This window comes from Fistularia commersonii, chromosome 14 (assembly GCF_037954325.1).
Source record: "Fistularia commersonii isolate RoL2024-O1a breed Wild chromosome 14, RoL_Fcom_v1.0, whole genome shotgun sequence".
NCBI lineage: Eukaryota > Metazoa > Chordata > Actinopteri > Syngnathiformes > Fistulariidae > Fistularia > Fistularia commersonii.
This window is the reverse complement of record NC_141297.1, coordinates 1,366,369-1,387,683: the sequence shown is the minus strand read 5'-3', so window position 1 is coordinate 1,387,683 and position 21,315 is coordinate 1,366,369. Positions and strand designations below refer to the sequence as shown.

General features: G+C 42.4%; 1 protein-coding gene across 2 annotated transcripts; it reads right to left on the bottom strand.

The window, feature by feature from the left end:
• Positions 1-3,714: 3,714 nt before the first annotated feature.
• lemd1 (LEM domain containing 1) lies at positions 3,715-20,532 on the bottom strand. Of its 2 annotated transcripts, none has more exons than XM_086159711.1 (6): positions 20,484-20,532; positions 8,528-8,645; positions 7,528-7,668; positions 7,392-7,456; positions 6,040-6,113; positions 3,715-5,259 (listed from the first exon to the last, which is right to left on the bottom strand). In XM_086159711.1, the coding sequence occupies exons 1-6, from the start codon at positions 20,526-20,528 to the stop codon at positions 4,956-4,958; spliced, it is 747 nt and encodes a 248-aa protein (XP_086015837.1). In that variant the 5' UTR covers positions 20,529-20,532; the 3' UTR covers positions 3,715-4,955. The 2 variants fall into 2 exon arrangements, with proteins under 2 accessions (XP_086015837.1, XP_086015836.1); XM_086159710.1 differs by lacking the exon at positions 20,484-20,532 and adding an exon at positions 10,981-11,440.
• Between the last annotated feature and the right edge of the window lie 783 nt (positions 20,533-21,315).

Sequence of the window (21,315 nt, the reverse complement as noted above, 5' to 3'; positions counted from 1 at the left end):
AGGACATCAACGTGGCATGCAGGGGGTGGTGGATGTTGTCCATGATGCTGAGGAGCTTCCTCATCATCCTCCTCTCTGAAACCTGCACAACAGACTCCAGCTCTACTCCCAGGACAGACCCAGCTCTCCTGATGAGCTTGTTGAGTCTGTTGGTGTCCGCTGTCTTGATCCTGCTGCCCCAGCACACAACAGCGTAGAAGATGGCGCTGGACACCACCGAGTGGTAAAACATCTGCAGCATGGTCCTGCAGATGTTGAAAGATCTGAGCCTCCTGAGGAAGAACAGACGGCTCTGACCCTTCTTGATGATGGCATTGGTGTTAAAGGTCCAGTCCAGTTTATTGTCCAAGTGGACACCCAGGTATTTATAGGTGTCCACAATGTCCACATCAGTACCCCTGATGGTGACCGGATTCAGGTGGGTCCTTTGTCTCCTGAAATCCACCACCAGCTCCTTTGTCTTAGACACATTGAACTGCAGGTGGTTCAGTCCACACCACTCCACAAACCTGTCCACCACGCTCCTGTACTCCTCCTCCTGGCCTCCGTTGATGCAGCCCACGATGGCAGAGTCATCATTTCTGCAGGTGGCAGGACTGCGAGGAGAACCTGAAGTCTGAGGTGTAGAGCGTGAACAGGAAGGGAGACAGGACCGTCCTCTGTGGCGCCCTCGTGCTGCTCGCAATGGCGTCCGACGTGATGTTTCCCAGCCTCACGTACTGCGGCCGACCTGTGAGGTAGTTGTTGATGAGAAGGACTTGCTGGTCTTCTCGCGTGCTCAACCCATGTTACACCTCTGTTCATCCAGTTGCACCGGCTACCAGTAGCTGCCAGGATCAAGCACAAGGCCTTGACCCTGGCATTCAAAACCACCTCAGGAACAGGTCCAGCATATCTGAACCAAATGATAAGACCTTATGTTCCCGGCAGAGAGCTGCGTTCCTCTAATATAAACCTACTAGCAGTACCTTCTGCTCGCTCGAAGGGATCTCAGGCAAAACTGTTCTCAGTTCTACTACCTCAGTGGTGGAACAAACTCCCAGAAGCAACAAGACTAGCATCATCTCTCTCAACCTTCAAGAAACAGGTAAAAACATTTCTCTTTCAGGACTTTTTACTGCGCTGATGCCCCAGATCAGGTTGGCAGCAAGTTAGGCTATGCAGTGTGTGTGTGTACGTTTGTGTGTCTCTGTCCAAAAAAAAAAAAAAACCCTCACTAACCCAAGCTTACTGTTCTGTATATTTCCTGTGCATCGTGTATTTGCAGTTCCTATGTCCTCTATTGTAAGTCACTGTGGATAAAAGCGTCTGCCAAATGCAATGTAATGTAATGTTGATCCAGGTCGCGAGTGGAGCATCCACCTGCATGTCCAGGAGCTTCCTGTTCAGCAGGGCAGGTCGAATGGTGTTGAAAGCACTGGAGAAGTCAAAGAACATGACTTTCACAATGCTTCCTGCCTCCTCAAGGTGGGTCTGTGCAGCAAACTCTTTGCGACGCTAGTTAGAACTTTGCTGGCCTCCTGTAGTTTTCAGGGAAACCCACCTGGGAGGACTAATCGGCATAAGTGTACTTTAATGTTTGCCTTATACTCAAATGTGATGTTAAAAGAAAGCACATGGAATTGTTAAGTCTCCAAAAATTGCATTTTGTAACACATTTCAACCTACCGGCACAGCTATTGTTTCGCTAGCGCAGTGCATTCTGGGTTGACGACGCATACAGGTTGCTCATCTTCTGCCCTGTACGGTGTGGTATATATGATAATGATGCCACATGAAGCTGCTTTTGGGTGCAATTTCCAGTCTGAGGGAAACAAAGGGACTGATGGTAACTTTCCAAGGGACAACAAGAGAAGAAAGGAGTGGGAAATTGCTTGTGTAGGGCCACAATTTCTTAAGGATCCAGATGCATTTGACGCAGTTAGCTGGGCTAAGCTGCTGAAAGAACTCACGGGTGCTGCTAATTTAAACCTTTAAACTTCCCTTTACTGAGGCCAAAGCCGTAACTACAGTTTTCATTCACAAGCATACCAAAGGTCCTCTTCAAACGAGTGAAACCTGCCCAAAGAAACGGCACTGGCGGGAGCTGCTGGATGTTTTCCTAAAGGATGTCAACGGCCCGCTCCTGCAGAAGTAGCATCTGATGACGAAAGACTCTGCACCGGCACAATCACAGAGGAAGTCAACGACAAGTCACCCGGTCGGTCAACACAGCGGTCCAATAGTACACAGTGAACAGCCAATGCCAAAAAGTAGACCTCCGTACCACGGATGCTCTCGCTCTGTTAGCATAGCATTTTTCCAACTCTTTCCTCTTCGCATCTTAGTCCGTCTTTCTTTTTGAAGCTTATTTTGTCCTCTGTGTTCAGCTCTCGTCTCTCTCTGGTTGCACAGATGGCATTTTTTTTTTTTTTTTTTGCAAGGTAAGGTCAAATGAACGGGACTGAGCCCAGGTCAGCCTTGTGACGCCACTACCCAGACGTTGTGATGAAAACAACAATGGCAACGCACACGTGAAAACTTCTTTTTACACTTTTATACAAACTGAGATATGTTGATAGATTATATTATTGTTTTTATGTAGCTGGTACAAATATTGATTAAATAGAATAATAACATCTTGGTTAACGGGGATCCATTTAACAGGTAAACTGTAATTTTGTTTCTTTTTTTCACCACTTCGTCACTTGGTTTTTACTTCTAATCTTTCTTTTTCAAATATGTACACTGCTCAAAAAAACAAAGGGAACACTTAAAAAACACATCCCAGATCTAAATGAATGAAATATTCTTAAGAAATACTTTGCTCTTTACACAGTTGAATGTGCTGACAACAAAATCACACAAAAATGATCCATGGAAATCAATTGTATCAACCCATGGAGGTCTGATTAGGAATCACACTCAAAATTAAAGTGTAAAAACAAACTCCAGGCTGATCCAACTTTGATGTAATGTCCTTAAAACAAGTCAAAATGAATCTGTGTTGCTTCCTTCCTGAGTGGACGGACACTATGATTTCACACAAGTGTGATTGACTTGGAGTTACATTGTGTTGTTCAAGTGTTCCCTTTATTTTTTTGAGCAGTATATTTTGTCTATATGTCTATACAGTGTCCTTGAGTGTTGAGTAAGGCACCTCAAATAGAATGTGCATTATATTTACTATTAACGGCCGAAAGCTCAGGTGTTAATGTGGGCGTCCTGCACAGGTGACACTCTAACCTTTGCCGTTTGCGCGACGGCAGGGAAGAATGTGGAAGTGCCACTAATGATGTGCACCAACATACCTATTAAAGCTCAGCAGTCGTGACACGTTTTATTAATACTTAAGTATTGCAACGTATATTATTTTTGTTTTCAGTTGGGAGAAAATAGAACATTTAGATCAACGCTATATATGTTTTCCTCTGGACAATTTTTTTTTTCAATTTATTCTACTGATCAAGCCACGGAAAATAGCATGGTATCATTCTCTATGTCAGTTGGCAGTACTGTGCTTTAAAGATTCAAAGTTTAAGATTGAGGTTTTCTAAACGTGTTTCTCTGTACAGTGAAATTCCGACTTTGTTCAGGATGCTCTCAACAATGCAGCTACACAAGTTGCTGAGGATATTCGGTGACATGCCAAACCTCCTCAGCCTCCTCAAGAAGTACAGCTGCTTTTGAGCTCTCCTGACCAGGTGAGGTCCTCGCTTATTTGGACAGATAAGATTAGACAAGATAAACTTGATCTATGATAAACTATGATCCCCATAGGGGAAATTTCTTTGTCACAGTATTATGACAGTTATGTCAAAAAAAAAAGGGAAAAAAAAATGAGTATGAATATAGATAGCAAGACATCCATGACTTAATAAATAGACAGCAGATAAAGAGACAGCAGACAACAGCAACAACATCAGGGATAACAACGGGCAACATCAAGGAACAGTGAGGGTGAAAAATACGCAACAGAACTAAGCATTATAAGTAGAGTGACAAAAATAATAAGCTATGAATAAAATAAATAAACACCTGAACACGCAGGTATTTGAAGCCGCTCTTCTTTCAATCTCAAGACCTCGGAGGAACATTGGCCAATGAGGTCTCCTCTCCTTCCTCATGTCCACTATCATCTCCTCGGTCTTATTTGTGATGAGGGTGAGATTGTTGTCCTCCTTCTGCTTCCCCAGGCTGGCCACCTCCATCCTGTAGGCCATCCGAAGTGCACGTGTTCGTGATGATACCGGCTGAGGTCCTGCAACCTATCCTGCCAGTCACAGAGGCTGAGGGTGGACATTTTGTGTGCGAGTTTGTGAGGCGTTGAATGCGGAGCTGTGGTCCACAAACGGCATCCTGATGTAGGAGTGCTTGTTTTCTAGGTGGGAAAGGGATCGTTGGAGGTGGACCTGTTGGTGTGCAAATTGCGGGGGGTCTGGGGTTACCGGGATGTCGGCCAGCACCGCTTTCTCGAAGCACTTCATGATGACAACAGGCACAAAAAAGGTAATGTTGAATTTCTAAGATGTCTCCCTTGTTTGAATATTTCTTTAGAATGTGACATTTTAAATCATTTTTAATGGAGTGGCACTTAAATACGCTTTGCTTTTCATTACAAGCATCCATCGTCAAATTCAAGTGGGGAAAAATACAGCAAGTCATTCTTTATTAAACTAATTTTCAAATACTAAAAAGCAAATTTACATTTAAACGAATTCATTGACATTCTCCGAAAAGGCACCGACATACTTCACATCATATTTGCCGACAGCAAAGTACCGTTTAACAGCAGGAGTCAATATATACACTTGTCAGAGATGTTAACTTTATCTCCGCTTCAGAGTCAAACAGGACGAGCAAACACTAAGAAACAAGAGATCTTCACCAATTTTCACATGGTGAACATAGCGTTTACAGTAAATGATCCCCACAGGGTCCTGGCAAAGCTGTGTGGACGGTTAAAAAGCACAAAGTTACTCCTGTGCGACGACTGTTTGCGTTTGTTGTGTCTCAGCCGGAAGCAAATGACTCTCCTCCTCCTCTTCCGCCAGGTTCAGACTGCCCAGTAAGTCAAAACCCAGGCTGAGGGAGTTGTCTTCAACGCAAGCATAAATGAGGTAAATGAGGAACGCTACAATAAAAAAGACAAAAATCTGTATGTAGATGGGAGCAATTCGCCACTGCATGTCCTGCCTCTCCGGGGTGGCGGGACCGTCTGGGTGGATGTACTGAACAGGTCTTCCAGCTGCACCCTTTATAGGCCGGCGACGTGTTGCGCTATTTAAAAGTGGGAAAAACAAAAAAAAAAAGAAATTGAAAACATGTTGGTAAATTCTTTTGAACAGTGATGTTAGAGGGAGATGTTACATATGATTGGATGGATTCAGACCGCAAAAGAAAACAGCTAAAATGATCATCAGCTCCTTTCTGTGACCAGATGATCTTAAGATAAACTTTATTGATCCCCAAAGGGGAAATTCCTTTTTCACAGCAGTGTAACAGTTTTAATGACAAAAAAGGAACTAAAATTATAAATATAAACAGAAAGGCAGAAACACAGGCGAGAGCAAGACAGAAAAAAGAAAATCTTCTCCTGCTTCATTATTCCTGTTCAACCTCCAAACCAGGGGTTTTTATTTCCTGTTCCTCACCTGACAGACCTGGTTAGCTAACCTGGTTAGCAGCTGCCACACAATGCAACAACTCACTGGATCTCACGTTTAAGTCAACATATCACAATTGTATCCGATATATCATCTGCTTGTGGTTTACATTGGAAAGTGAGCTTGCGGATAAGTTTCTGTCAAACGATTGATCGCTACAGCATTCCAGTGTGTCGTTAAGTCTTTGTAATGTAATTTCAAATTTGTTTTGGCTGTACTGTTAAAGAAAATCCAAACGAATGACCAAACAGATGACCATCTGTGAGATGTATTTTCACAAAAGCGTATGACAAAAATGTGTCTTTTTATAATATGCGCAGCCTCATGGTGGAAGTAAAAGCAAATTTCCACAATGTGGGAAAAGAATACTTCACTTGGTTGTGATGGTACCTACTAGGCTCCTGGCGAGTTGGTGTCCGTGTCTGGAATTGAGTCTTTGAAAGCATCTTCCACAGGCCTCTGTTGGTGCTAAAACAACAATAAATAATGGATAAATGCACTGAATCGGAAGAAGCAAATTCCCCGACAGCTGTGTCCCACAGAGAGAGAGGTCTCCGGTAGAAAGGAAAAGCAAAAAAAGGGGTGACCTGAACCCTTCACTTGAGGGAAAAAAAAAAAATTGAAAATAAGACACCCGTAATCAGATGTTCCTTCTCGTCAACAAAGGGTAACCCCATGAAGCCATCAAGTGATCCGAAAGGAAATATAAAAACAAGTGTTGTGTGCCTGTGTTTTCTGCAGCGTGGATGTTTTTTTCCTGCTATCTCCCTCCACTATCTTCTTGTCCAGCTAAAAACAAAAAAAAAACAAACAGTAGATGTGAGAGATTATGTTAGACGTTACACGTCACACTGGTTGCCCTCCCCGTCCTCTGACACTTTGAGCACCGCAATAAAGTGTGACTCAACAATGTGAGCATTACTGACCGCGCTGAAGCGTGACCAATGCTTCTGCACATTGCTCTCTTTCAGCTCGCCGGCTACACAAGAGGGCGACCTCCGACTCTCCATCTGTTGCGCGCAGCGGAGACATAGATCACCGGGTGAGCGAGCGGCCCGAGAAACTTAAAAAAAAAAAAAAAGTTTAAAAGTGCGCTAGATCGACTTCCCTCCTCCACCATCTGACAGATGCTGAAGGACTGAGCGGGGAATGCGGATCCGTTGGACGGGTCCCGTTGTGATCCGGACACTGCCTGCAAGGGTCAGTGTTATTACAGCAGCACAAGCTTTGCCCACTCGCAAAAAATGCCTTTTCGAAGAGTAAAACCACATTACGCAGGAACTGTGGAGAATTTATAACCGTCCAGCGAAGTATGACCGGCCTACTCCCGAGCGTCGATCTACAGCGGATTCTCTAATTCCAGAGGCAATTTGAGAGGCGGCCCAACTCTGCCCCGATGATTCGAATGCATTCTCCGAATTCCGCTTGAGTGTAGCGGAGCAGGAATTGTTTTTTTTTTAAATCCCGACCCCGTCAATCAGAGAAAACAAAGGCGTAAGATTCTTTCAATTGGTTTGGTTTGAGAAGAGAAATCACATTTGTAGTGTTTAGTAGTGTAGTACTGCTTGTAAATATAATCACAGCTCAGAGGAAAAAAGCTGAGGAGTAAAAACTCAAGACTATTTTTTTTTTTTGGCTTCAAACCATGAATATTTAGAAACCATACAATGTGTAGTTGCAACCTCTAACCACGAGGTGGCACTGGAGGAAAATGACCGTTTCCAAACGGCCTTCAGAAGGTCTGACCTGTCTGGTGTCTTTCTGCTCCTGTTCCAAATGTTCCACCATCTCCTGCGCCGCTCTGTCAACACCTGCGCAAAACAACGCCCGATTATCCAACGCCGCCTTTTGCCAGATCGAACCCGTCTCCCTTGCGTCTTACCCGATTCTTCGGCGTTCTCGGGTTCTCCCTCTTCTTCGCTGTCCGAGTAGAGGACTCGCGTCTCTCCTCCATCCAGCTCGCTGGGACTCTCGGACTCAAGCAGTTTCCTGAGCTTCTTCTCATACAGAGCCCTGGTGGAGGCTGGCGAAATTTATTTACGTTATATTCCAAGAGAAGTAGATCCAGTAGTTGTTTACGTCGGAGTATTTGAAGCCGCACGTATCGAATTGTGCGAGCACTCCTTATTTAAAATTGCATAGTTCTGTTTATCACACTGCAGAGACTCTGCATTAGACAGATGTTGAGTTTCATTGTGAAAAATGGCTGCGTTACAGTTAATGTACTTGACATGATGATGCAAAGGCTTATGTTTTGACATGTAATGTTCAGGAAATAAGAAAAAAAAAAAAAATGGGAAAAGCCAAACAAATAGGATGCTATATTTTGTTTTGAGTGCATTGACGGCAGTAAAAGTACGTAGCTGAATGCCAAACGCCACGTTTTTGTTTGAATCGTAAAGTCTGAAAGCCGCTTGGTTTTGTCACACTCAAAAAACATAAAGGGAACATTTAAATAACACAGTGTAACTCCAAGTTAATCCCACTTGTGTAAAATCAAAGTGTCCACTTAGGAAGCAACGCTGATTCATTTTGACTTGTTTTAAGGACATTACATCAACGTTGGATCAGCTTGAAGTGTGTTTTTCCACTTTCATTTGGAGTGTGACTCCAAATCCAGACTTCCGTGGGTTCATTTGCTTTCCATTCATCATTTTTGTGTGATTTTGTTGTCAGCACATTCAACTATGGAAAGACCAAAGTCTTTCATAAGAATATTTCATTCATTCAGATCAAGTTATTTCTTCGAGCAGTGTATATGACGGGAAGGCAGGAATACAAAAAACAAAATGACTCCGTATTAGACTCACTTAGTAGACTCGGTATTACATGAATAAATACAGGTAAGACATAGCCTAAGGCCGTGTTTAGCCCAACATTACCAACAATAGGCCCAGCGTTGACGCCATGCACGAGCAGCGCAGCCCTGAGGTCGTCGTCGGTCAAGGCGCCGGGGTCACGCCTCTCCGCACTGTCCAGATCTTCTCCCTTCTGCGCCTCCTGCAGAAAAGAAATGTTTTTTTTTTTTCCTCTTTGGTTAAGAAGAGACAAGGGCTGCAGTCACAGGTGTGGAGTGAAGTCCACGTTTTGAACTTTCCCGTTGAAATCCTGAATGATCAAAATGAACAAAATAATAAAAAGGAGATTTAGACGGAAGGATCGAGTTCATGTCAAAAAGGCTTCAAACAACTGTGTTTTACAAGATCTGAGCCACGACTAAGACCAAATTATTCTGGATGTTTTTACATTGTATTTTGCCTGATTCTCTAACCCGCTATCCAAAGCCAGAGATAATGAACTCAGTAGCTTTTGTTTTTATTTTTTCTTCGACAGATATTTTACGACAGTAACATCGCGGCTCGCCCCTTTTCGCTGCATATTGTGCTGTGGGTCCGAGGTCTGCCGGACCACTTCCTGCTCCGGTTTCCTCCTGGATCCGAGATGCTTTTGATGCTTGAGGAAACCGGCCTCATTGACTCGCTCTCACCGCAATTTCGCTGGACGCGGAACAGTTTATTTTACAGAATTCCTTTGTAAGTTTCTCACTGTAATCGGGCGCCCTCGCTCACTCGCATTCATCCTGGTATTTCAGGAGGAATGGTTGCACTTTGTTCGACTGCAGATTGACATTCTTCGGGCCTGTAGCTCCAGTAGATCATTTCCCCTTTCAGCCTCGTCCGCTTGTTTATTTCAAAGTGATACATCTCGCTTAACAAGTGAAGGAACAAGCGACAAATGTTTTGCCTGCACGTCACCAATTACGCCTGGAAGATTATTGAGCTAATTAAACAAATGATGAGTTATCACAATGGCGGCGGACTCATTCTCTGTTCAGCTTGATTAATCTTTTCAGCTTTAATTATTGGAAGTGCGTTTGTTTGCAAATTAATGAAATGTGGAAAGACAAAAAAAAAAACAAACGTGTGTGGTTAAATTTAGAACAAGACAGGGGAAAAAAAAATAAAAAAACGATATTGATGTGAGCTGATATCGGAACCAAATTTGAATGATAATATCGGTTTGCGCGCGATAACATCAAATCGTCATCCTATCATATGTCATCCAGCTGATATTAAAGTCAATGTAATGTAAATAAGGCATCAGTTTGTGTCAGAAAGAAGTTGAACGTCATCTACATTCAGCCAAAAACCAATTTTAACAGACTGCTGGAATCCAGATGGTAAATGGAAAATAATCTTTCGCCTTTTTTCTTTATTAGATACCAAGGTTTCTCTAAAGTGCTCATATCAGCTATATTAACGTCAGCTGACCGATATATCCATCTCCAGCCAACGTATGCAAGCAACGGCTGCAATCGGGCTCGTGACAACTTTCCAGTTCCTTTTCCTTCGACGCGTGAATGAACACGACAGGTGTGACGAGCACAACTGCAAAGGCAGAGAAAGATATCTTGTAACTCATACCACCTATACAGCTGGCGGTTTCGAGGGCTTCGAGCGCCCCGGCATGCCGAGACGGCCGTGGCGACCCAGATCTCCACCTTCTCAGCCGCCGGACGCTCCCGTAGCATCGCTGCGAGTCAGTCCAAAACCATGACCCGCCTGCAGAGGCTTTTCCGGCGTCACACCTTGCACACGGTGTCCTTGAGGGCCATGCCATGTATATTTCATAAACAGGCCCCGTGCCGGCAATATATTTTTAACCGTATTCAGAAAGCCGGTAAAAAGTGAGAGTGATATGGCTGTGGAAAGGAGCACCTCCCAAATGATGTAACGCAAGGGCAACACTTTATAGTAAGGGTACGTGCAACAGCAATGAAATCATAAATTCATTCATGCAGCCAGTCAGGAGCCCACAAGAATTATCATTTGGAGCACACACTTCTGTTGAATTCCAAATGTCGTTGTCACGATGAAGCGATCATCACTTATTCACGACATTACTATATTTGTGGTCCTTCAAACAGTGACCTGCTCCATTTTCCCACCGATAAATGATGTATGAGTAAAGGGCGGTGGGTAGGTTAGTGCGAAATGACATATATAAACCGTTTGTCGCATTGTTATTAGCCAGTGATTGGGTTAGTGATCCTTCAAATAAACACGGCACTTTATATGATGCATTCGGCTCATTGGAAGCGGGCAAGTCGACAAACGGGATGCAAATTGTTTCATACTCACGCCCCTGGTTTTAAATCAATATAAAGTCATTTTTAGACTTGAGAGGAGGGTTGATGAATTGAAAACAATTGCAGCGAGGTGTTTCATGTTGCAGGGAGGTGGACGAAGAAGAAAAGAGTGGGAGAAGCTCCTGCAGCTGAAGTTCATGCACAGGGAACGGTAGCATTAGAGCGTTAAACCCCCTTCAAACTCACTGCCACTTCTTCTTCTTCTTCTTCTTCCTCTTCTTCTTCTTCTTCTTCTTCTTCGTCGCTGGAGAAACCCACGGTGTGCCTTCGATCCACATGTCGGAGGTGCAGCTCCACGTAGACCTCCTTCTTGCTGCCGGCCGGCGGCAGGCGCACCTGGTGGGCGACCAGGTCGGACTTGAGTCGGGACACGGAGAGCCGAGCTGGGTCCTCCGCGAACACCGGCATGGCGCGAAGAGAAAGAGTGCCTAGCTTTTTCTCTTTTTTCTTTTTCTTCTTTTTTTTTTGGAGGAGATGCCGTGTTGAAATGAGATGCACCTGGCGGAGCTGTGGGGCTGCGGGGCTGCAGGGTCCCTGACGCCGGCCGGCGAACAGCTGCGGCCGGACGCTTGATTGACAGCGAGGGGGCCGAATTCCAACATGTCGGCCGCCGGGAGGTAAACAAGCTAGCTGTGTCTCCGAGCGGCCTCCAAACAGGAGGTTTACTTCTGTAAGGTTCTAATTCTGGGTATTAAAAGCAGCACTGAATGAAGGCTGGTTGTAAATAAGTAAGGGATAAATAAATAAATCAGCCGATAAGGAAATAAATAAATAGACAGTTGAACTAAATGGATATGTGACTGTGAAGAATGCTAGGTTTAGGGGTGGTAAGCTAGCTTATGTCACCATTATTCTCCTACAAATCATTATAAAAGAGTCAGTTTTATACATTAGTGGGTTAAAAATGGGCATTTTACGCTCCATGTCATTTAACAAAAAAAAAAAAAAATAAAAAAATGTATAGCTATTAATGGCATTTTACGCTGCAATCCAGAAATCCAAGGTTTGGGGCTCATTAAATATATATATATATTTTTTTTTTGCAATTTTGTCTCCGAAAAAATCATTATAAAATGGTCAATTTTATACATTAATGGGAGCGACACTGAATAATGCCTGATAGTAAGTAATTCATAAATAAATAAGTCCGTCAACAAGCAAACAAACAAATAGACAGTTGAACTAAATGGATATGTGCCTCTTAAGAATGCTAGGTTTAGGGGTGTTTAGCTAGCTTTTTTCACCATTTGTCTCCTACAAATCATTATAAAACTGTCAGTTTACACATTTATGGGTTAAAAACGCTCCATGTCATTTAACAAAAAAAAAACAAAAAAAAAACATTTATAACTATTCATGGGATTTTACGCTGCAATCCAGAAATCCAAGGTTTGGGGCTCATTAGCTAATTTTTTGGGGGTTTTTTTGCAATTTTTTCTCCTATAAATCATTATAAAATGGTCAATTTTACACATTAATGGGAGCAACACTGAATGATGCCTGATAGTATGGAAGTAATTCATAAATAAATAAGTCTGTCAACAAGCAAACAAACAAATAAAAAGTTGAACTAAATGTATATGTGCCTGTTAGGAATGCTAGGTTTAGGGTTGGTAAGCTAGCTTAAATCACCATTTGTCTCCTACAAAACCTTTAAGAAGGGTCAGTTTTACGCATTAATGGGTTAAAAACGCTCCATGTCTTTTTTACAAAAATAGATTTATAACTATTCATGGCATTTTACGCTGCTATCTAGAAATCCAAGGTTTGGGGCTGATTATCTTGGGTTTGTTTTTTTTGCAATTTTGTCCTCTATAAATCATTGTAAAACGGTCAGTTTTACACATTAATGCGAGCGACACTGAATGATGGCTGATGGTGAATAAGTAATTCATATATAAATAAATCAGTCAACACGCAAACAGACAATTGATTTAAACGTAGAGGTGCCTGTTAGGAATGCTAGTTTTAGGGGTGTTAAGCTAGCTTATATCACCATTTGTCTCCTACAAATCATTATAAAACACTCAGTTTTACACATTAATGGGACCAGCACTGAATGACGGCTGATAGTAAATAAGTAAATCATGATTAAATAAATCAATCAACAAGCACATAAACAAATAGACAGTTGAACTCAATGGATATGTACCTCTTAGGAATGCTAGGTTAAGGGGTGTTAAGCTAGTTTATTTCACCATTTGTCTCCTACAAATCATTATGAAACAGTCAGTTTTACACATTAATGGGAGCAGCACTGAATGATGGCTGATTGTAAATAAGTAAATCATAAATAAATACATCAGTCAACAAGCAAACAAACAGACAGTAAATGTACAGTATATGTGCCTGTTGGGAATGCTAGATTTAGGGGTGTTAAGCTAGTTTATTTCACCATTTGTCCCCTACAAAACCTTCAAGAAGGGTCAGTTTTGCACATTAATGGGTTAAAAAATGCTCCATGTTATTTTACAAAAATAGATTTATAACTGTTCATGGCATTTTATGTTGCAATCCAGGAATCTAAAGTTTAGGGGTGATTTGCTAGGTTTTTTTTGCAATTTGTCTCCTTTTAATCATTATAAAATGGTGAGTTTTACACATTAATGGGAGCAGCACTGAATGATGATTGATAGTCAATATGTAAATCATAAATGAATAAATCAGTCAAAAAGCAAATAAAAAAATAGACAGTTGACCCAAATGGATATGTGCCTGTTAGGAATGCTAGGTTTAGGGGTGTTAAGCTAGCTTATTTCACCATTTGTCTCCCACAAAATCCTAAGGAATGGTTAGTTTTACATGTTAATGGATCAGAAATATCCTTCACTATTTAACAAAAAGAAACCTATACATATTGATTACATTTTAACCTCAATCCGGGAATCCCAGGTTAGGGCCAATCAGCTTGTTTAATATCACCATTTGTCTCCTACAAAAGCTTATAGTAGGGTCAGTTTTACACATTAATGGGTTCAAAACACCCCTTGACATTTCAGAAAAACAGATTTATAACTATTCAAGGCATTTTTCACTGCAATCCAGCAATCCAAGGTTTAGGGCTGATCAGCGAGCTTATTTTGCAATTTTGCCTCCTACAAATTGGTCAGTTTTACTCACCAATTGATCACAAACATCCTTCATCATTAAAAGAAAATATCCTTATGTATATTAATTATATTTTGCATCAGAATCCGAAGTCTGGGACCAATTAGCTGGTTTATTTCACAATTTTATCTCCAACAAAACTGAAAGGAAGGGTCAGTTTTACACACCAGTGGATAAAAAACATCCATAATCTTTGATGAAAAATACACTTTCATATTGATTACATTTTCACCTCAATCCCAGAATCCTAGGTTCGGGCCAATTAGGTAGCTTCTATCCACATTGTCTCCTACAAAACCTTATGGACGGGTCAGTTTTACATATTAATGGGTTCAAAACGCTCCATGTCATTTAAGAAAAATAGATTTATTACTATTCATGGCATTTTACGCTGCAATCCAGACATCCAAGGTTTGGGGCTGATTAGCTTGCTTATTTTGCAATTTTGTCTCCTGCACATCATTAAAAAAGGGTGAGTTTTACACAGCAATTGATCAGAAACATCCTTCATCATTAAGAAAAAATACCCTTATGTATATTAATTGTATTTTGCACAGGAATCCTTGGTTTGGGACCAATTAGCTGCCTTATTTCACAATTTGGCTCCAACAAAATTGTAAAGAAGGGTCAGTTTTACACTTCAGTGGATCAGAAACATCCTTCATCATTTGACAAAAATACACTTAAATATATTGATTACATTTTCACCTCAATCCCAGAGTCCTAGGTTAGGGTCCAATTAGCTAGCTTATATCACCATTTTGTCTCCTACAAAACCTTATAGAAGGGTCAGTTTTACACTTTAATGGGTCAAAAGCGTCCCATGTCATTTAACAAAAATAGGATTATAACTATTCATGACATTTTACACCGCAGTCCAGGAATCCTCGGTGTGGGACCGATTAGCTCGCTTATTTCACCACTTTGTCTCCTTCATAACCTTACTGGAGGGTCAGTTTTACTCATCAACGGCTCTTCATTTAACAAAAATCAGAGTTATACATATTAATGACATTCTGCAGCACCATCCGGGAATCCTTGGTTTGGGGCTGATTAGCTACCTCATTTCATAATTTTTGTCTCCTGCATAATCCTTATAGAAGGGTCAGTTTTGCACACCGGTGGGTCAAAAACGTCCGTCTTCATTTAGCAAAAATAGTTATACATATTAATGACATTCCGCACCACAATCCGATGTGTTAATGACCGCAATTAATTAGCTCCCATCATTGAAAGCCCTGTAGGGGGAACAGGAAGTGCTTTATGGTGCTAATAGCAGGGGAAACAAAAAGGAGCCGCTTTCTTGGTGAGTTACTCGGGGGGAGATGACCTCTGGGGCTGTGCATTGCTATTTTCATCACCCAGCTGTATGACTGCTTCCTAAGAAATGAGGTTGAAGTTTTAAAATTCACCTAAAGGTGTGCTACCTGCTAAAAATGTTTTTGTGCCAATGTTTAATGTTGAATTAGCTGCAAAGTAACCGCCAAAGGGCTTGCTCGTTACTTTGCTCCCGACAAAACCGAGAGCGTGATAAATCCACCGTATCCGATTAGCACGATGGATGGCAGCGTTCGGAAACCGCAGTGAGGAACAGATAACCATGTCGTGCGTGAACGTGCATGTCGGCAGCCACCTCCGAGGGAACCCGTCTAGACAACGTGTGGGTGTAATGGCTGTCCTCTAGGGTGTTGTGGTCTTAGAGCAGCGATCTCGTATCTCAGAAAAGACCGTGCCGGGCCGGTTAATGACAGAATGCATCTGTTTGACTTCCAACTACTGATTACATACTGTTTTCATAAACACAGCACTTTAGTTTGTCAATAGAGGAATTGGTTGATTGCCAGCTGTAAGTAAATCCAGAGCCTGTGCCAGACACTGATGTCACCCCAGAAATGCAAATTACAGATCTATATCAGCCATTATTCATCAAAAATAGATGATAGGGAAGGCCAAATATCAAATATACCTTTGTGAATGTAAATTCCAGTCTGGCAGTTAAATTTATGTTTACCTTTGACCTTTATGCTTGACACAGTCTTTGGTCATTGTCCGTACTTTCCCGTCATCGATACGCACCGCTCGCCGCATTTCTAATGAAGTGCTGCGCCCTAAATACAGTGTGTAGAAGACAGTAGTTCCCATTGTAGCGTCTGTAAAGAGAAAAAGTAAGACAAGAACAAGTCTATTTCAGGTGAGTGTTCATAACCGATACACCCCTCTCAGCAGGCCCCAATCAAGTGCATGTAAAATCAACCTACTTTTCCTTTGTAAGAATGGAGACCTTGGTAATGGTCACCTATTTGATTTGAATGATGGTAAATAAATATCACTAATTAAGAAATAAATGTATTAATTTAAAAAAAAAAAGAGCAACAACCCATAGAAGTCTGTCTTGCAGAAACAGTTGCAAAAAGAAATAAAAATGCAGGCAACTTAGAAATGTTTGCAGAGAACATTATTACTTGAAAACCCTCCATGCTAGTCAAAACAAAATGTGCACTAAGTGTACAAAATACCCAAGCATATTCAATCAGAAAGCAGCTTCCCAGTCTCACTGCTCTGCAAATGCAAATAAGCGATAATAGGACAGCAGGTGTTTACACTCCATTGCGTCGATATTTGAGTCTGAATCAAACAGACTTGATCTCCTGCTGTGCTGTTTGTACTGGACCATTTTTAGATTACATCAAACATTGGCATGTGAGAATTACTAACATGTTTGTTCAGTGGTGATTTCCAGGAAGCTGTAGGGACCGGAATTGCCAAGATGGGACCCGTCGGTTTTATTTCTTTTTTTTGCTATAAAAAAAAAAAAAGTCTACATGGACTTTATTTTGGCTGAATCTTATTTATAGAAAAATACCACTAAAGCGGGCCACGGTAGTGTTGAATTTGAATGAAATATTTTGATATCAAACTATCAAGCAACTGTGCCAAATGTAAACTCTTTAGCAGTAACTGTACGTCTACACTATACGGTTTGAAAAACGTTTGCGGACGATACACAATCTCACCAAATCGGATGCCGCCAAGTGATGCACGACCGGAGTAGTTCCTATAATACGATGCATACTACCAGGTTCAAAGCCAGGGGAGATATTCAGCCGAGTTTTTGGGGGGGATCAGAATGCTGAATGCTCTTGGAATGCTTTTGAAAACTCTACTTAACAGGGAGGGGGGGCAGGAACCATGAGAGGCCACATTTGAAGGGCTCAGTTCCACTGGATAAGCTGCAGACCATGGAGCCATGACGGTACAGTTTTAGATTTGAGCTCTTTGTGGTGTTGTATCGTCCGTCCCCCCAGCACCCCCACCCGCTCTGGCCTCGTTCGGAAATAAACACAAAATCAGATTAAGAAACCGAATCCAATTTCTTTTGAAAAATAAATCTTGAAATTTTGTTTAAAAATGAAAAAAATTTAACATATCGCCGACGACAAACAATTGACAAATAAGCTTTTTTTTTTTTTTTTTTTTTTTAAATTATCCTGAACAATAGCGCCAATATATCATGAAAAAAATTCCACCAAGCTATAGAGAAGCTTCCTGCCGGAAAAATAACAATCAAAATTAATCTGCCAAAAGAATTTTCATATTTTCATATAGGCCCCACAGTCTTTGCAATGACTGCAATGAACAAGTGTTACTACTGGGTAGGATCGAAACGTTTTACAGCCATTTACTTATCAGGGCCCTCGCAGGTCGTCAAAATGTTATACCTCGTATATATTTTTATTTAGATAACAATAAAATGGCATGGAAATAATAGGGCGTCTTCAAAGGGGATAACGGAAAAAAAAAAATCAGGACTTTCACGGTGAAACAAATAGGTGGCACAGAATATCTCACAGTCATTATAGATTTAATACACATTCAGTGCACGGACTCTCACGGTAAACTTCTCGGTAGAAATAAAAAGCTGCAAGCTGTTGATGAAAATGGCAGGATAGCTGACAGCAGGAGAAACCGTATAATTTCTTTGAACATCTGTTCTGTCACAACTTTCTTTTATAAACCTGGGCAGCCATTTCCCAATCATCTTGCAAACCAAAAAGCAAATGCTTGCCCTCGCTCGGAAAATCCCCGCGTGCCCCACAAGTCTGAAAAACCGAGGCTAAGAAAGATTGAAGACGCTGCAGGCCGTAGCTTTTCTTATGTAACATCACATTTTCTAGATGATGCAAAAAGATGGGATCAAACACCGGCACGGAAGCCAAAAGTAAGAACTGCGAATGCGGAGCGTGTTTATTGACTAGCTTGAGCATGCATAGGTGACATTTGCAAGAAAAAGTTATAGAAGAATAACGACGAATACGCCTCCGTTGACAGTCCGCTGTGCATCCAATGGCTTTAAATCCTACATGACATACTAGAAAGAACTCACATAGGAATAGAAAGCCATAAGACACAGTCGCGGTTTGCATCGGAAGAAATAAATACCAAGACTCTGGTACAGTGTCAAAAAACTCCCGACAGTTCGGGGCAGACACGTGGGAAAAAAAAAGGATGAATAAATAAGAAATACAGGGGACAGGTTGCAGACAACATTTATAATTAACTAAAGAAACTCCATGTTTTCATCACAAGGCCCAGGGGGGGTAAAACTAAATTGTCTTTGGATTATTGAGTCAAAGCGTTGTGCTTTTCGAGGCAGAAATCTCGAAAAGATTGACCCCTAGCCAATGCTCGAACCCCACACAAACATCAATTCTTTTCGGGTGTTTGAAGAGTAATCTTTGATTAAGAATGCCGTTTTAAATAGCCGTCTACTGGGAAAATGCGCAAAGTTAATCAAAAGGATTTTGTTTCTGAATTTGAAACCGATTACATAAACCCTGGCTACGATCGTGAAGCGAACCTCCCGCTTTAGTTTCCTCAAGCACAAAGGAGATCATTAACCCTCTTTTTTAATTTAGCCAATGGGGGCGGAGAGCTTGCGGTGTTCCAATAATGACCAAAATATTTTTTTTTTTTCGGGTTTACTGCTGTTGCTGCAAAGACGGGGGCGCTAATGACACGAATATCCCTCGTGCTTCCAAACATCACCTGAAAGAGACGTATATATTAGCATGGCCGTTTAACGCCGGTATGAAAACGAAAGCGGGGAAACGTGTAAGGAAGGGAAGATGCGTTTATTCGAAACGACCGAAGTGGTATTCAGTCTGTTTACAACGGATTCACGCGCTGCACAGTCAGATGATTTTTGGACCGTCGTCAAACCCCTCACTGAGAGATTCGGCGTTTGAGCTATGCGGGCCAAATCTGCTCACCCAGATGTCTGCTCAGAAAACAGTAGCCTTTGTAAAAACACGCAAAAAAAAAAAAAAAAAATCTCACGGACAGAGGGGAAACGGGCTACTACGGAGGACAGAGGAGGCATTTATTGACATTGTATCAAGTGCAATGCTGAGGTATTTGAGGCACAGAGGGGCCAGGTATTTGTCAGTCAGTGTTTCTTGTGCTTTTGGTGTCTCCAATTCAAACAACAAAAGCCCCATTGAGACAGCCTCCTGCTTTTTTTTTCTTTTTTTTTTTTTCCTCCCTCTCTCTGAACAAGCACACAGAGCTTCCTGTACTAGGCTGCAACTGTTCAGTGCTGAGAGAATCACTTCTAGTTGTCTTTATATGCACCTGTTTCAAGTTGTTCCAGCAATGCAGTGGATCTCGGGGTGGAAAAAAAAAAACACTTTGTGAGATAGTTTTTCATCTTCCGAGCGTTCGTCCCAGTTTCGGTGAAAATCGCACCGTCGCGAGACGATCCGGCTTTACCGCATCGCGCAAACATAATGAAGTTCATGGTTTCGGCCTCACGCCGGATGTTCCCCTGAAGGAGAGTGCTAGGTAGTGACAGAGGAGAGGTGTTTACCCGAGCAGCCTTTTCCAGGTTTGAAAAAAGACCTCTGAGCTCCGGGGAACCTGTGCCCATGTGTGTCTCAGCATAAATTAGAAAAGCTCCTGTGTCAGACTCTGTCCAGACAAGAAGGTGACTCTTAGCCACAGGCGGGATTAGCTCTAATCCCCAAACATTGTACATGGTTCCCTCTCTGCTGGAAGCCAATTCAGCCAATCATCAGTGACCAGATGTTTTTAACAGCCTCTTATGATTCTATGTTTTGTTTTTGTTTGTTTGTTTTTTTTTCCAACCGCATTCCTCTTTTGTTGTGGAGGAAAAAAAACATCTCAAAATGATCAGCTGAGCAGCAACAATGCAGACAGTAACTGGTGTTGAATAAAAATAGAAGGTGGCACCTTATCTGTGCACACCTAAGCTTTTAACTTGCTTTTTTTCTAAGCTTTTACTTGTAAGCATCAGAAAAGCACCTTCCGGTAGCGAGCGAGAGCATCAAAACAGGCCAAAACATTACACACAGCATATAACCCCCCCCCCCCCCCCCCCCCCCTCCTCCCCTTAAAAAAAAAAAACAAAAAAGCATCAGTGAAGGTGCTTCCTCTCCCCACTGTCAGTCAGTCTCAGTGAAAATATAACAAGTAATCTGACCGGCGCCGTTTTAACACTTTGGAAAGTACCGTGACGTTCATCATGCCGGATGTTGCTCCCGTGCTATAAATCTGACTCTTACCTCCTTCTCCCTCTCCTGTGTCCCTCGCTGGAGCCAGTATGGCATCCCCTCAGCCTAATACTGTATGGAGAGACAATGGGTAGTGGGGGGGGGGGGGAAGGAGGAGGAGTTATGTGAGCGGAGACGGGGAGTAAAAGCAGAATGAAAACTGGTGTAGGGAGAGAGAGAGAGGGAGGGAGAAAGGGGGGCTCATAGGGGAGATCACTAGCTCACAAAAGTCTCAAACCACAAATCTGACGAAACGTTACATGAATGGCAATTCTAGACACACACACACACACACACACACACGGACTCCCCCCCCCCCCCCCCCCCCCTTTCCTTTCCTTTCCCTGGATGCAGTGTCAGAGAAAACATCAACCAGAAATCCCTCTTCACGTGGGAAATGTAAGGAAAAACAAGAGACTTGAGAGAATGGGTCCTGATTTTAAACAAGTCCCTTTCTTTGGCTTTCTTTGAATGAGTTCTTAAGACTCCAAGTTGGCAGAGTGCCCACGGGTCCTGGATGGAAAAGGATAAAAGAGGGGCTGAGGTAGGGGGGCTGTCTATTGTGTTTGTTCCCTTCCTTTCAATCCTGGCACTCTAGTTGATCTTTGCAGCCAGTCAGAATATTCCAGTCACTCGTCCCCCCCCCCCCCCCCTCGGTTGTAAACGGAATCTCGCATTTTTCATTGCGGATGCTCTTTCCCGCTCCTGGGGAGGGGAGGGGAGGGGGGACGCCAACTTCGTCCCCGCGACACTCGGCGTCCACGCCGTTCGGCCGCGAAGTTTAAAGCGGTCACCAAATGAGCAGCGGGACGGCGGGCGAGCGCCGAGCAGAAGTTTTCTCGCT

What these genes read in the sequence shown, in the direction of transcription:
- lemd1 (XM_086159710.1), bottom strand. Translation starts at nt 11,202, where the DNA reads ATGCCGGTGTTCGCGGAGGACCCAGCTCGGCTCTCCGTGTCCCGACTC. An exon ending in AAGAAGAAGAAGAAGTGGCA is followed by an intron (nt 8,646 to 10,980) that starts GTGAGTTTGAAG and finishes TCTTTTCTGCAG; the next exon opens with GAGGCGCAGAAGGGAGAAGA. An exon ending in AGCAGAAAGACACCAGACAG is followed by an intron (nt 6,114 to 7,391) that starts GTCAGACCTTCT and finishes TTGTTGTTTTAG; the next exon opens with CACCAACAGAGGCCTGTGGA.